At 41.5% G+C, this 16,822-nt stretch overlaps 1 protein-coding gene across 2 annotated transcripts in view; it reads left to right on the plus strand.

Annotated features, from left to right (window-relative positions):
* The first annotated feature begins 3,424 nt into the window (after window positions 1-3,424).
* Window positions 3,425-16,822, plus strand: part of LOC139404533 (sodium- and chloride-dependent GABA transporter 1-like) — a 30,873-nt gene continuing 17,475 nt past the window's right edge. For both annotated transcript variants that reach the window (XM_071147234.1, XM_071147235.1), the window contains exons 1-7: window positions 3,425-3,785; window positions 6,423-6,557; window positions 6,838-6,938; window positions 10,692-10,801; window positions 11,351-11,483; window positions 14,747-14,881; window positions 15,032-15,135. In XM_071147234.1, coding sequence (XP_071003335.1) covers window positions 3,548-3,785; window positions 6,423-6,557; window positions 6,838-6,938; window positions 10,692-10,801; window positions 11,351-11,483; window positions 14,747-14,881; window positions 15,032-15,135 — 956 coding nt within the window. In that variant the 5' untranslated portion in view covers window positions 3,425-3,547. The remainder of the gene's footprint in view (window positions 3,786-6,422; window positions 6,558-6,837; window positions 6,939-10,691; window positions 10,802-11,350; window positions 11,484-14,746; window positions 14,882-15,031; window positions 15,136-16,822) is intronic.

Raw genomic sequence — 16,822 nt, forward strand, 5'->3', positions numbered from 1 at the left:
GTGTATTACACATACAGACACACAGCACGTCACAAGTATTAAATACATAGTGCATTACACATACAGACACACAGCACGTCACAAGTATTAAATACATAGTGCTTTACACATACAGACACACAGCACGTCACAAGCATTAAATACATAGTGCATTACACATACAGACACACAGCACGTCACAAGTATTAAATACATAGTGCATTACACATACAGACACACAGCACGTCACAAGCATTAAATACATAGTGCATTACACATACAGACACACAGCACGTCACAAGCATTAAATACATAGTGCATTACACATACAGACACACAGCACGTCACAAGTATTAAATACATAGTGCTTTACACATACAGACACACAGCACGTCACAAGTATTAAATACATAGTGCATTACACATACAGACACACAGCACGTCACAAGTATTAAATACATAGTGTATTACACATACAGACACACAGCACGTCACAAGCATTAAATACATAGTGTATTACACATACAGACACACAGCACGTCACAAGCATTAAATACATAGTGTATTACACATACAGACACACAGCACGTCACAAGCATTAAATACATAGTGCTTTACACATACAGACACACAGCACGTCACAAGCATTAAATACATAGTGCATTACACATACAGACACACAGCACGTCACAAGTATTAAATACATAGTGTATTACACATACAGACACACAGCACGTCACAAGCATTAAATACATAGTGTATTACACATACAGACACACAGCACGTCACAAGCATTAAATACATAGTGCTTTACACATACAGACACACAGCACGTCACAAGCATTAAATACATAGTGCTTTACACATACAGACACACAGCACGTCACAAGTATTAAATACATAGTGCTTTACACATACAGACACACAGCACGTCACAAGCATTAAATACATAGTGCTTTACACATACAGACACACAGCACGTCACAAGCATTAAATACATAGTGCATTACACATACAGACACACAGCACGTCACAAGCATTAAATACATAGTGCTTTACACATACAGACACACAGCACGTCACAAGTATTAAATACATAGTGCTTTACACATACAGACACACAGCACGTCACAAGTATTAAATACATAGTGCATTACACATACAGACACACAGCACGTCACAAGTATTAACATAGTGCATTACACATACAGACACACAGCACGTCACAAGCATTAAATACATAGTGTATTACACATACAGACACACAGCACGTCACAAGCATTAAATACATAGTGCATTACACATACAGACACACAGCACGTCACAAGTATTAAATACATAGTGTATTACACATACAGACACACAGCACGTCACAAGCATTAAATACATAGTGTATTACACATACAGACACACAGCACGCCACAAGTATTAAATACATAGTGCATTACACATACAGACACACAGCACGTCACAAGTATTAAATACATAGTGCTTTACACATACAGACACACAGCACGTCACAAGTATTAAATACATAGTGTATTACACATACAGACACACAGCACGTCACAAGTATTAAATACATAGTGCATTACACATACAGACACACAGCACGTCACAAGTATTAAATACATAGTGCTTTACACATACAGACACACAGCACGTCACAAGCATTAAATACATAGTGCATTACACATACAGACACACAGCACGTCACAAGCATTAAATACATAGTGCTTTACACATACAGACACACAGCACGTCACAAGTATTAAATACATAGTGCATTACACATACAGACACACAGCACGTCACAAGCATTAAATACATAGTGCATTACACATACAGACACACAGCACGTCACAAGTATTAAATACATAGTGCATTACACATACAGACACACAGCACGTCACAAGCATTAAATACATAGTGCATTACACATACAGACACACAGCACGTCACAAGCATTAAATACATAGTGCTTTACACATACAGACACACAGCACGTCACAAGTATTAAATACATAGTGCATTACACATACAGACACACAGCACGTCACAAGCATTAAATACAGAGTGCATTACACATACAGACACACAGCACGTCACAAGTATTAAATACATAGTGCTTTACACATACAGACACACAGCACGTCACAAGTATTAAATACATAGTGCTTTACACATACAGACACACAGCACGTCACAAGTATTAAATACATAGTGCTTTACACATACAGACACACAGCACGTCACAAGTATTAAATACATAGTGTATTACACATACAGACACACAGCACGTCACAAGTATTAAATACATAGTGCATTACACATACAGACACACAGCACGTCACAAGTATTAAATACATAGTGCATTACACATACAGACACACAGCACGTCACAAGCATTAAATACATAGTGTATTACACATACAGACACACAGCACGTCACAAGCATTAAATACATAGTGCTTTACACATACAGACACACAGCACGTCACAAGTATTAAATACATAGTGCATTACACATACAGACACACAGCACGTCACAAGCATTAAATACATAGTGCATTACACATACAGACACACAGCACGTCACAAGTATTAAATACATAGTGCATTACACATACAGACACACAGCACGTCACAAGCATTAAATACATAGTGTATTACACATACAGACACACAGCACGTCACAAGTATTAAATACATAGTGTATTACACATACAGACACACAGCACGTCACAAGCATTAAATACATAGTGCATTACACATACAGACACACAGCACGTCACAAGTATTAAATACATAGTGCATTACACATACAGACACACAGCACGTCACAAGCATTAAATACATAGTGTATTACACATACAGACACACAGCACGTCACAAGTATTAAATACATAGTGTATTACACATACAGACACACAGCACGTCACAAGTATTAAATACATAGTGTATTACACATACAGACACACAGCACGTCACAAGCATTAAATACATAGTGCATTACACATACAGACACACAGCACGTCACAAGTATTAAATACATAGTGTATTACACATACAGACACACAGCACGTCACAAGTATTAAATACATAGTGTATTACACATACACACATACGAGGGGGCATTAATGGCCAAACTCAATATCTTTGAATTGATTATGCCCCGATACTCAAACACATTAGTGTGTGTCGTCATTGAGGGTTCAGAGTTAGCATGAATGCACCACAACTCACAGTTACCTCTGTTCTATATCTATCTATCTATCTATAGGCTAGATAACTATTTATTTGTTTTTGTGTCATATACCATAAATTTACGAGTCAATGAGATTAATCTCTGTTGCTTCACAGCTCCACCTCATCTTCAGTTTCTCCTTCTCCCTGTGAAGTACACTGGTTGAGGACAAAAAGGACCAGACACACTAACCGAGGCTCAATTTGACCGTACATCATTTGACCACACATGGTGGACCGTACATAGTGGACCGTATAGGATTGTGAGGACCGGGGGTTCAACCCGAGTGAACCGTGGTCCAGTGAACCGTGGTCCCGCCCTATGGGGAAGACTGGTAAGAGCACAGTGGACCTCAACTCCCCGACAGAGGTCAAACAGGCAGTCCCATTCGAGGTCATGGAGATGGTGGCGTCCCCGGATGGCGAGGAGAAGGAGGAAGTACTTCCTGACAGGGGCGCCTGGAAGGGCAAGTTTGACTTCCTGTTGTCATGTGTGGGCTACGCCATCGGCCTGGGGAACGTCTGGAGGTTCCCTTACCTGTGCGGCAAGAATGGAGGAGGTAAGATAAAGCTGTTCGGGGAGGGAGGCCATTTTGGGCCTGGAGAGCCAAAACGGCGTCTGGGAGAAATCATTGTTACAGGCTTTGAAATAGTGAGATTTCAAGGGGTGCCTGAAGAGGCAGGAGGAAAACTACACATTTCAAAATATCATCAGTATAAAGCACAACCTATTACAATTCATGGGAGTGCACTGTTTGATAAACTAACACATTGTACTAAAAATAATATTTGAAGAAACATGCTATTTAATATTGTGGGTGTCCAGTGTCCGTATTGGCTTTAATGTGAACTATGGGACTTGCGTAAAATGACATGAAAATGAACAGGCATTGTAAAAAAAGGAGCTTTCAATGAGTACATTTGGCTATCCATCTTATTTTGTTTTATGCAACCTGAGTGAGAGAAAATCTAAACATGTCATTATTACCATGATGACTATTTAATGACCGACCTTGATTTTTATTGATGAGGCTATTGTTAATAATGAAATTGCCATTAGGAAACATCTATATTTCATCACAATGTACTGTACACTGCGCTAGTATGCGGCATCATCTTTATGGACTATTGAGGTCACTTTCTGTGTTACAAATACATTTTTCATGAGGACTAGATACATAACATCAACAGTGTTAGTGTTCACAGAAACATTCTTTTTTGTAAAAGTGAGTGTTTTTCGAGGTAAAACATCCTTAAAGTTTAACGAATAACACCTTTCTATTAAGTTCCATTTGTTTTTGAAATGAGCATCTTTCCAGTATTGTACAATCAAATAAATCACAGAGTTGATATTTTCTATTTTTAACATTAATAACTTTGAGAAGTGAGCAAAGATTAGAAGCAAAAACATTAGATACTATACTTCTGACAGGTATTTAATCATTTACAGATCGATTTTACTGACGTCATGTATTCTTTTTTGCATTTTACACTTGAGAGGAACTGATGTAATGCAGTGTTCCCCAAACTCAGTCCTCGGGACCCCAAGGGGGGGCCCGTTTAGGTTTATGCCACCGTACTACACAGCTGATTCAACTAATCAACTAATCATCCAGCTTTAATTATTTGAATCAGCTGTGTAGAGCTAGGGCTAAAAACAAAACGTGCACGCTTGGGGTCCCGAGGACCGAGTTTGGGAAACACTGATGTAACATATTGATACAGTATTGCACAGTCCCCTTGTTTTCATGCATAGTTCATTCTATTGATTTCTGTAGACCTCATATATTTCACTAGTTCCACCATTCATCAGGGCTCAGGTCTATAGGTAAGCATCTGCGTATGTTACTGTCTGTGTCCTACATCCAACTTCTCCTTTGGAGATCAATCAAGTGTTTTGAATTGAATTCAATATTGATATCCATTTAACCCTTGCAGGAGTGTGCTTGTTTTGCACAGCAGCGTGTCCCTGTGTGGGGAGTTGACACTTGATATAGAAATTGTGAGTTTGGTTGTGTGCTCTGGGTGATTTGTCAGCCAAGTTTACCATCAGAACTGAATGGGTCATGTCATCCCACTGGACACACGGTGGTTGACTCAGCATTGTTTCCACATCATTTCAATGAAATAACATTGAACCAACGTGGAATAGACGCTGAATACATAGGATAGACTGCTAGTTTGTTAATCACATGTGATGATGGCCAAATCACACACTTCTGAAATCACCTATTTGTAATGATGTGCGCTGAGAGTCAGGAAGCAAGTTCAGGGAGTGAGTGTTTTAATAAATAAACACAACATAATACTAAACACGAACAGCGCACAGACATGAAACAGAAACATTGATGCCTGGGGAAGGAACCAAAGGGAGTGACATATATAGGGAAGGTAATCAGGGAAGTGATGGAGTCCAGGTGAGTCTGGCGATGCGCAGGTGCGCGTAACCATGGTGACAGGTGTGCACCATAACGAGCAGCCTTGTGACCTAGAGGCCGGAGAGGGAACACACGTGACACTATCCATAAATCCACTATCTAAAACTGATTGAATACTGGCCATTTAGTGTCTTAATCACATCCGAGTCTCAATCATTCAACCTTCTCCACAAGTGTGCACTTGCACAACCCTCATGGTAAAAACTACAGGAGCCTGCAGAGGGGAGAATGTCTCATAATAATGGCTGGAACAGAGCTAATAGAATGGAATCAAACACCTGGAAACCATGAAAACCATGTGTTTGATGTATTTGATACCACTTCACTTATTCTGCTCGTCATTACCACGAGCCTGTTCTCCCAAATTAAAGTGCCACCAACCTTAAAAAAAAGCTGTCTCCAGCACAGGAGGTTGGTGGCACCTTGATTGGGGAGAGCGGGCTTGTGGTAATAGCTGGAGTGGAATAGGTGGAATGGAATCAAATGCATCAAACAAATGGTGTTCTTTCGCACCTTCCTTGACATTATTATGAGCCGTCCTCCCCTCAGCAGCCTCCTGTGGCTCCAGACAATGCTTACACCAATCCCATGCTTTTAAAATCCATGATAGTAAGTGTGCAAGTGCACAAGTTAGAGAAGGATTGAGAAAGGGGATGCAGACCGTAAGTAAAAGTGTAAACACAGATGAAAGAGGATTTATTTGGTGTGATGTGAAACACACTTCCTGTTCTGTCACACTGTGTCCTGGTCCTGTGACAGGGGCTTTCCTGATCCCGTACTTTCTCACCCTGGTGTTTGCTGGTATACCTCTGTTCCTGTTGGAGACGTCACTGGGCCAGTTCACCTCGGTGGGGGGGCTGGGGGTGTGGACCAAACTAATGCCTATGATGAAAGGTGAGATATGTTGAAAATCCCACATCATATTGACAGATAGTCTAGGTAGGTGATTGATTGTTTGATTACATTAATTAGACAGTTAAAGAATGTATATACATGTACATACAAATGCAACACATGAAAAATCTTTGAGGAGTCAAGCTCATTGTAGTTCATATAAAAATCCAACAGAATAGATATACACATATCCCAAAGACAAATAATACTTAGCTATAGCAGTTCCTAGTTAGTTAAAATTGTTTATTAATACTGACCTCTATCTCTCCCTCCCCTACAGGGGTTGGTCTGGCCTCAGTGGTGCTCTCCTTCTGGCTCAACATCTACTACATTATCATCATCGCCTGGGCCCTCTACTACCTCTTCAACTCCTTCAGAGAGGTAGGTGGCATCACTACACTAAATGATCATCATCGCCTGGGCCCTCTACTACCTCTTCAACTCCTTCAGAGAGGTAGGTGACATCACTACACTAAATGATCATCATCGCCTGGGCCCTCTACTACCTCTTCAACGCCTTCACTACACTAGAAAGCAGTAGGCCAGTCAAATCAAATCAACGTTTACTGGTCACATGCACACGGTACAGTGAAATGCTTGCTAACTCTCCTCAACAATGCAGGAAAACATCTGTCCCAGCTGTCTCGACAACTTTTATTTACTTTGATTTATTTCACCTTTATTTAACCAGGTAGGCCAGTTGAGAACACCTTTATTTAACCAGGTAGGCTAGTTGAGAACACCTTTATTTAACCAGGTAGGCCAGTTGAGAACACCTTTATTTAACCAGGTAGGCCAGTTGAGAACACCTTTATTTAACCAGGTAGGCCAGTTGAGAACACCTTTATTTAACCAGGTAGGCCAGTTGAGAACACCTTTATTTAACCAGGTAGGCCAGTTGAGAACACCTTTATTTAACCAGGTAGGCCAGTTGAGAACACCTTTATTTAACCAGGTAGGCCAGTTGAGAACACCTTTATTTAACCAGGTAGGCCAGTTGAGAACACCTTTATTTAACCAGGTAGGCCAGTTGAGAACACCTTTATTTAACCAGGTAGGCCAGTTGAGAACACCTTTATTTAACCAGGTAGGCCAGTTGAGAACACCTTTATTTAACCAGGTAGGCCAGTTGAGAACACCTTTATTTAACCAGGTAGGCCAGTTGAGAACACCTTTATTTAACCAGGTAGGCCAGTTGAGAACACCTTTATTTAACCAGGTAGGCCAGTTGAGAACACCTTTATTTAACCAGGTAGGCCAGTTGAGAACACCTTTATTTAACCAGGTAGGCCAGTTGAGAACACCTTTATTTAACCAGGTAGGCCAGTTGAGAACACCTTTAATTAACCAGGTAGGCCAGTTGAGAACACCTTTATTTAACCAGGTAGGCCAGTTGAGAACACCTTTATTTAACCAGGTAGGCCAGTTGAGAACACCTTTATTTAACCAGGTAGGCCAGTTGAGAACACCTTTATTTAACCAGGTAGGCCAGTTGAGAACACCTTTATTTAACCAGGTAGGCCAGTTGAGAACACCTTTATTTAACCAGGTAGGCCAGTTGAGAACACCTTTATTTAACCAGGTAGGCCAGTTGAGAACAAGTTCTCATTTACAACTGCGACCTGGCCAAGATAAAGCAAAGCAGTGCGACAAAAACAATAACACAGAGTTGCACATGAACAAACGTAAAGTCAATAACACAAAATAAAGAAAACTAGAAAAATGTATGTACAGTGTGTGCAAATGTAGAAGAGTAGGGAGGTAGGCAATGAATAAGCCATAGAGGTGAAAATAATTACAATTTATCATTAATACTGGAGTGATAGATGATGATGTGCAAGTAGAGATACTGGGGTGCAAAAGAGCAAGAGGATAAGTAATAATATGGGGATGAGGTAGTTGGGTGTGCTATTTACAGATTGGCTGTGTACAGGTACAGTGATTTGTAAGCTGCTCTGACAGCTGATGCTTAAAGTTTGAGAGGGAGATATAAGAGTCCAGCTTCAGAGATTTTTGCAATTCGTTCCAGTCATTGGCAGTAGAGAACTGGAAGGAGAGGCGGCCAAAGGAAGCGTTGGCTTTGTGGATGACCAGTGAAATATACCTGCTGGAGCGGGGGCTATGGTGGGTGTTGCTATGGTGACCAGTGAGCTGAGATAAGGCGGGGCTTTACCTAGCATAGACTTATAGATGACCTGAAGCCAGTGGGTTTGGCAACGAATATATAGCAAGGGCCAGCCAACGAGATCATACAGGTCGCAGTGGTGGGTAGTATATGGGGCTTCAGTGACAAAACGAATGGCACTGTGATAGACTACATCCAATTTGCTGAGTAGAGTGTTGGAGGCTATTTTGTAAATGACATCATTGTTGCGAAATAGGAAGCAGATTCTAGATGTAATTTTGGATTGGAGATGCTTAATGTGAGTCTGGAAGGAGAGTTTACAGTCTAACCAGACACCTAGGTATTTGTAGTTGTCCACATATTGTCCACAAGTCAGAACCGTCCAGAGTAGTGATGCTGGACGGGCGGGCAGGCGCGGGCAGCGATCGGTTGAAGAGCATGCATTTAGTTTTACTTGCACCTAGGTATTTATAGTTGCCCACATATTCTAACTTCAAAGGGCATTGACTCCTATGGTCATAGCCTGGTTCCATATCTGTTTGTGCCCTGTTGCTGACTCAGCAGAAAGAACAAAAAAATCTGGAACCAGGCTATGGAATAAGCAGTCAATAAATTGAATCGTTTATTGTCCTTCAAGGAGTATATTCTTTGCTGTGACTTCATAGCTTAACTATGTGACCTGACCAGAAATCAGTGTGGGTTGAATACGTTATAGACTATAATTAACAAATGCTCTAAGAAATATGCAGGCCTTAGTCAGATTTAGTGAATAGAGTTACTGAGTAGTTCACTTAATAGTGTTCTCACTCCTGTTCACTGTGGCTGCTCATTTTGTTCCACACAGAGTTATTATATCTGTAGAGACAGTCTCCATCACCACTCTTCTCACACCAGACAGGAGCACAAAGAGATGGGTCAGGGGTGTGCGGGGCGAGAGAGAGAGAGAGAGAGAGAGAGAGAGAGAGAGAGAGAGAGAGAGAGAGAGAGAGAGGCAGAGAGGCAGTTGGAGGTAGAGAGAGAAAGAGAGCTGGAGGTAGAAAGAGAGAGGGAGGGGGAGAGGGAGGGAGACAGGAGGGAGAGGGAGGGAGACAGGAAAGAGAGAGAAGACATCATTGAAATGAAGCAGACAATCTGAGACACTAAGAGCTTTCCACTCAGAAGTGGTGAAGAAATACATATATGATGATGATGATGATGACCTGCGAACAGGAAATAAAATAAAATGGTTCTAAGCACAGAGTGTACCTGAGACTCCATTACGGGTTATTTCATCTCGATTAACTGAGATGTAATTTGGTCCGTCAACGGGAGATTGGTGTTTTTAGTGGTTTGTAGTTTTTTACATATAGCTTACAGTAACATAAATGAATGAAAATGCTATTATGTTCTTTGACCTTACCCAAGACCTTCATAAATATAACCAAAGGCTTGATTGAAGCAATATTGCAGCAATTAGATAGAAGGTGGAAAGACCTTTAGTTTCTACATGACAATGAAAACCCTGCATCCATTGACTTCAATTCAAATGACTCTATTTTCTTGTGAGGGAGCTTGTTGTGTGGAATGGTTCTTATGACAAACAAAAAGCACATACAAATAAGTACAAGCAGGCAGTAGAGGACAGGACAAAGGTGACCCGAGTTGCTCACTCCATCAAAAAACATCATAGATTCCTACCATAATAGCCTCCTGTACCAGCCAGCTCTGAGCCTGGGGAGGAGGCTACTAGCATACATCATTGATTACTACCCTACTGTATGAGTTAAATAGCTCTCTGCTCTCCACTGTCCTCCATTATGCAATGGACAATGCTAATGCATGTTGGTGCTCATCTTATGTCTGTCTGTCTGTCTTTCTGTTCCCACCCTCAACTCCTTGTTCTCGTCTCTTTTTGTCTTCCTCTTTGTCTCTTTGGATGACACAAAGACACTCCCTATCTCATTTATTTCTCCCCCCTGTCTCTCCATCTCCATCTCTCTCCATCCATCTCTGTCTCTATCTCTCTCTAGGATTTGCCATGGGAGGGTTGTGATAACCCGTGGAACACAGAGAAGTGTTTCTCCAACTACAGTTTGACAGACACTACCAACCTCACCAGTGCCGTCACTGAGTTCTGGGAGTACGTCAAATCATTTATTTTAACACTTGAATTGTGGGGTTTCTAATGGTTTTTCATTTTACATCTAGCCTACATTAACATCAATGAATGAAAACGCTATTATCTTTGAAGAAAAACATTCATATACTAATGACCTTCATAAATATAAGCAAAGGCTTGTTTTCCTGATAGCACACCTGACATGTATTTATTAGACTGTTAGAATGTTGATGTCCAAAAGACACGTCATTGGCTGGAAGTGGGGTCCCTGGAGGCCAGGCATTTCTAGTGCTTCTATCATTTTTCACTGAGTCATGTGAAAAGCATGGTGTCAAAGGTGGAAAATGTGTGTGTGTGTATATTAAACGTGTGTGTGGGGGACCTGAGAGTGTTCATAACTGTTTGTTTGTGAGAATGTCCTGTCTGTCTGTATGGTGAAGTGATCATGTGTGTGTGTATAATATGTCCGAAAGTATGTATGCATGTGTCTGTGTGATCCAGGTGTGTGTGACTGCACTGATCGGTGTGTGTGTGACTGCACTGACCAGTATGTGTGCGTGTGTCCGCCAGGCGGAACATGCACCAGCTGTCCAGTGGTCTGGAGGAGCCTGGTGAGGTGCGCTGGCCCCTGGCTGGAACTCTGGCTCTGTCCTGGATCCTGGTCTACTTCTCTATCTGGAAAGGAGTGGAGTGGACAGGGAAGGTCAGCCCTGCTCTTATTATTACGCTCTCTCTTTTTGCCTTCTCTCTTTTGCCTTCTCTCTTTCCTTTCATGTCTCTTCCTCTCTCTCTTTTTGCCTTCTCCTTCCTTTCATGTCTCTTCCTCTCTCTCTTTTTGCCTTCTCTCTTTCCTTTCATGTCTCTTCCTCTCTCTCTTTTTGCCTTCTCTCTTTCCTTTCATGTCTCTTCGTCTCTCTCTTTTTGCCTTCTCTCCTTCCTTTCATGTCTCTTCCTCTCTCTCTTTTTGCCTTCTCTCTTTCCTTTCATGTCTCTTCCTCTCTCTCTTTTTGCCTTCTCTCCTTCCTTTCATGTCTCTTCCTCTCTCTCTTTTTGCCTTCTCTCTTTCCTTTCATGTCTCTTCCTCTCTCTCTTTTTGCCTTCTCTCCTTCCTTTCATGTCTCTTCCTCTCTCTCTTTTTGCCTTCTCTCTTTCCTTTCATGTCTCTTCCTCTCTCTCTTGTTGCCTTCTCTCCTTCCTTTCATGTCTCTTCCTCTCTCTCTTTTTGCCTTCTCTCTTTCCTTTCATGTCTCTTCGTCTCTCTCTTTTTGCCTTCTCTCCTTCCTTTCATGTCTCTTCCTCTCTCTCTTTTTGCCTTCTCTCTTTCCTTTCATGTCTCTTCCTCTCTCTCTTTTTGCCTTCTCTCCTTCCTTTCATGTCTCTTCCTCTCTCTCTTTTTGCCTTCTCTCTTTCCTTTCATGTCTCTTCCTCTCTCTCTTTTTGCCTTCTCTCCTTCCTTTCATGTCTCTTCCTCTCTCTCTTTTTGCCTTCTCCTTCCTTTCATGTCTCTTCCTCTCTCTCTTTTTGCCTTCTCTCTTTCCTTTCATGTCTCTTCCTCTCTCTCTTTTTGCCTTCTCTCTTTCCTTTCATGTCTCTTCGTCTCTCTCTTTTTTGCCTTCTCTCCTTCCTTTCATGTCTCTTCCTCTCTCTCTTTTTGCCTTCTCTCTTTCCTTTCATGTCTCTTCCTCTCTCTCTTTTTGCCTTCTCTCCTTCCTTTCATGTCTCTTCCTCTCTCTCTTTTTGCCTTCTCTCTTTCCTTTCATGTCTCTTCCTCTCTCTCTTTTTGCCTTCTCCTTCCTTTCATGTCTCTTCCTCTCTCTCTTTTTGCCTTCTCTCTTTCCTTTCATGTCTCTTCCTCTCTCTCTTTTTGCCTTCTCTCTTTCCTTTCATGTCTCTTCCTCTCTCTCTTTTTGCCTTCTCTCCTTCCTTTCATGTCTCTTCCTCTCTCTCTTTTTGCCTTCTCTCTTTCCTTTCATGTCTCTTCCTCTCTCTCTTTTTGCCTTCTCTCCTTCCTTTCATGTCTCTTCCTCTCTCTCTTTTTGCCTTCTCTCTTTCCTTTCATGTCTCTTCCTCTCTCTCTTGTTGCCTTCTCTCCTTCCTTTCATGTCTCTTCCTCTCTCTCTTTTTGCCTTCTCTCTTTCCTTTCATGTCTCTTCCTCTCTCTCTTTTTGCCTTCTCTCTTTCCTTTCATGTCTCTTCCTCTCTCTCTTTTTGCCTTCTCTCTTTCCTTTCCTGTCTCTTCCTCTCTCTCTTTTTCCATCTCTCTCTTTCTGTCTTGGTGCTTTCGTCTCGGTCTCTCTCTTTCTGTCTCCTGATGTCTGGGTGTCTCTCTCTCTGCCACTCCATATGGCACATCTCCATCTCTCTCTCTCTCTCTGCCTCTGGCACATCTCTCTCACTCTCTCTCCCCCTGGCACATCTCTCTCTCTCTCTCTCTCTTTCTCTCTCTCTCTCTCTCTCTTTCTCTCTCTCTCTCTCTCTCTTGCAAAAGGTATTTAATGAAAAAACTCTCGTCACCTGTAAGACACATCAGCCACAATACAATTGATAGAATGGCTAAATCCATTTCAGCAACATCATATACAATAGTTCAATCCTGAAACATGCAGCAGATCACAGCCTCCTTCCATAACGGTAACCTGGCAAAAAAATACCTTAACAACTTTGTCGAGTTAGGGGGTGTTAAATTAACGCTCACTTTTTAAGAAAATAAATGTATGAGCAAGGAACACATCTTCGCATTCTGCTCCGAGGGTAATTGGAATTTAATGTGAACTGCACAAAGCAGAAAATTAACTCCCCCAAGGCCCTGGCCTTGATGGAATTTACCAATTAATCACAATCATTATTTGACAAAGTGCAAAGCACGTTCACAGATCTCTGTCAGGAGAGGAAGGCGAGGCAGGCGAGCAGGAAGTAGAATGTTTCAGTCCCTAGTGGGGAATGTTTCAGTCTGCTCATGTACCATTGAGGCTGGAAGTTCACCTTCATCTGGGATTTTTAGTTAGTCAACTACCCACCTTTTCACTCCTCACCAATACACCATGTCTGTTATTCAGGTGGTCTATTTCTCTGTCTCCTATCTGTTATTCAGGTGGTCTATTTCTCTGTCTCCTATCTGTTATTCAGGTGGCCTATTTCTCTGTCCCGTATCTGTTATTCAGGTGGTCTATTTCTCTGTCCCCTATCTGTTATTCAGGTGGTCTATTTCTCTGTCTCCTATGTGTTATTCAGGTGGTCTATTTCTCTGTCCCCTATCTGTTATTCAGGTGGTCTATTTCTCTGTCCCCTATCTGTTATTCAGGTGGTCTATTTCTCTGTCCCCTATCGGTTATTCAGGTGGTCTATTTCTCTGTCTCCTATCTGTTATTCAGGTGGTCTATTTCTCTGTCTCCTATGTGTTATTCAGGTGGTCTATTTCTCTGTCTCCTATATGTTATTCAGGTGGTCTATTTCTCTGTCTCCTATATGTTATTCAGGTGTTCTATTTCTCTGTCTCCTATATGTTATTCAGGTGGTCTATTTCTCTGTCTCCTATCTGTTATTCAGGTGGTCTATTTCTCTGTCTCCTATCTGTTATTCAGGTGGTCTATTTCTCTGTCTCCTATCTGTTATTCAGGTGGTCTATTTCTCTGTCTCCTATCTGTTATTCAGGTGGTCTATTTCTCTGTCCCCTATCTGTTATTCAGGTGGTCTGTTTCTCTGTCTCCTATCTGTTATTCAGGTGGTCTATTTCTCTGTCTCCTATCTGTTATTCAGGTGGTCTATTTCTCTGTCCCCTATCTGTTATTCAGGTGGTCTATTTCTCTGTCTCCTATCTGTTATTCAGGTGGTCTATTTCTCTGTCCCCTATCTGTTATTCAGGTGGTCTATTTCTCTGTCTCCTATCTGTTATTCAGGTGGTCTATTTCTCTGTCTCCTATCTGTTATTCATGTGGTCTATTTCTCTGTCTCCTATCTGTTATTCAGGTGGTCTATTTCTCCGCCACGTACCCCTACTTCATGCTGTTCATCCTGTTTTTTCGTGGGGTCACTCTCCCCGGGGCCAAGGAGGGCATCCTTTTCTACATCACCCCCGACTTCAACAAACTCCTCAAGTCTGAGGTACGGTGGCCCCTAAGAGTCACACACTCACAGACCATATGCCTATGCACACACTGAAATGTCAACAGGAAAAATAAGATATGTTTTATGTCTTGAAAACTGTCCTTAAAAAATGTGTGTGTGTGTGTGTTTGTCTGACTACTCTCCCAGGTGTGGCTGGACGCTGCCACTCAGATCTTCTTCTCCTATGGACTGGGTCTGGGTTCGCTCATTGCCTTGGGAAGCTACAACTCCTTCAACAACGATGTGTACAGGTAAACAACCCCCACAGCCTCTCCTTTATGCCTTATGCCCCTGTTAGTGACCCACTGGTTTCAAACCTGGGTCTCATGTGTGAATGAAGAATGAGCTAAAGCCTGTGCATTTTCTCAGGGAGCTAACGCACATCTTCAGGTAAGGCTCATCAAACCACCTCTGTTACATGTTAAAAACCTAGATGATGGAACCATTCTATTTGCTTTGATTCTATACTTCTAGGTCCCACTCCATCTTTCCTCTATTTGCTTTGATTCTATACTTCTGGGTCCCACTCCATCTTTCCTCTATTTACTTTGATTCTATACTTCTGGGTCCCACTCCATCTTTCCTCTATTTACTTTGATTCTATACTTCTGGGTTCCACTCCATCTTTCCTCTATTTGCTTTGATTCTATACTTCTGGGTTCCACTCCATCTTTCCTCTATTTGCTTTGATTCTATACTTCTGGGTCCCACTCCATCTTTCCTCTATTTGCTTTTTCTATACTTCTGGGTCCCACTCCATCTTTCCTCTATTTACTTTGATTCTATACTTCTGGGTTCCACTCCATCTTTCCTCTATTTACTTTGATTCTATACTTCTGGGTTCCACTCCTTCTTTCCTCTATTTACTTTGATTCTATACTTCTGGGTTCCACTCCCTCTTTCCTCTATTTACTTTGATTCTATACTTCTGGGTTCTACTCCCTCTTTCCTCTATTTACTTTGATTCTATACTTCTGGGTTCTACTCCCTCTTTCCTCTGTTTACTTTGATTCTATACTTCTGGGTTCTACTCCCTCTTTCCTCTATTTGCTTTGATTCTATACTTCTGGGTTCTACTCCCTCTTTCCTCTATTTACTATGATTCTATACTTCTGGGTTCTACTCCCTCTTTCCTCTGTTTACTTTGATTCTATACTTCTGGGTTCCACTCCCTCTTTCCTCTATTTGCTTTGATTCTATACTTCTGGGTTCCACTCCCTCTTTCCTCTATTTACTTTGATTCTATATGTCTGGGTTCCACTCCCTCTGTCCTCTATTTACTTTGATTCTATACTTCTGGGTTCCACTCCCTCTGTCCTCTATTTACTTTGATTCTATACTTCTGGGTCCCACTCCATCTTTCCTCTATTTGCTTTGATTCTATACTTCTGGGTCCCACTCCATCTTTCCTCTATTTGCTTTTTTTATACTTCTGGGTCCCACTCCATCTTTCCTCTATTTACTTTGATTCTATACTTCTGGGTTCCACTCCATCTTTCCTCTATTTACTTTGATTCTATACTTCTGGGTTCCACTCCTTCTTTCCTCTATTTACTTTGATTCTATACTTCTGGGTTCCACTCCCTCTTTCCTCTATTTACTTTGATTCTATACTTCTGGGTTCTACTCCCTATTTCCTCTATTTACTTTGATTCTATACTTCTGGGTTCTACTCCCTCTTTCCTCTGTTTACTTTGATTCTATACTTCTGGGTTCTACTCCCGCTTTCCTCTATTTGCTTTGATTCTATACTTCTGGGTTCTACTCCCTCTTTCCTCTATTTACTTTGATTCTATACTTCTGGGTTCTACTCCCTCTTTCCTCTGTTTACTTTGATTCTATACTTCTGGGTTCCACTCCCTCTTTCCTCTATTTGCTTTGATTCTATACTTCTGGGTTCCACTCCCTCTTTCCTCTATTTACTTTGATTCTATATGT

This window comes from Oncorhynchus clarkii, unplaced genomic scaffold (genome assembly GCF_045791955.1).
Source record: "Oncorhynchus clarkii lewisi isolate Uvic-CL-2024 unplaced genomic scaffold, UVic_Ocla_1.0 unplaced_contig_2426_pilon_pilon, whole genome shotgun sequence".
NCBI classification, from domain to species: Eukaryota; Metazoa; Chordata; class Actinopteri; order Salmoniformes; family Salmonidae; genus Oncorhynchus; species Oncorhynchus clarkii.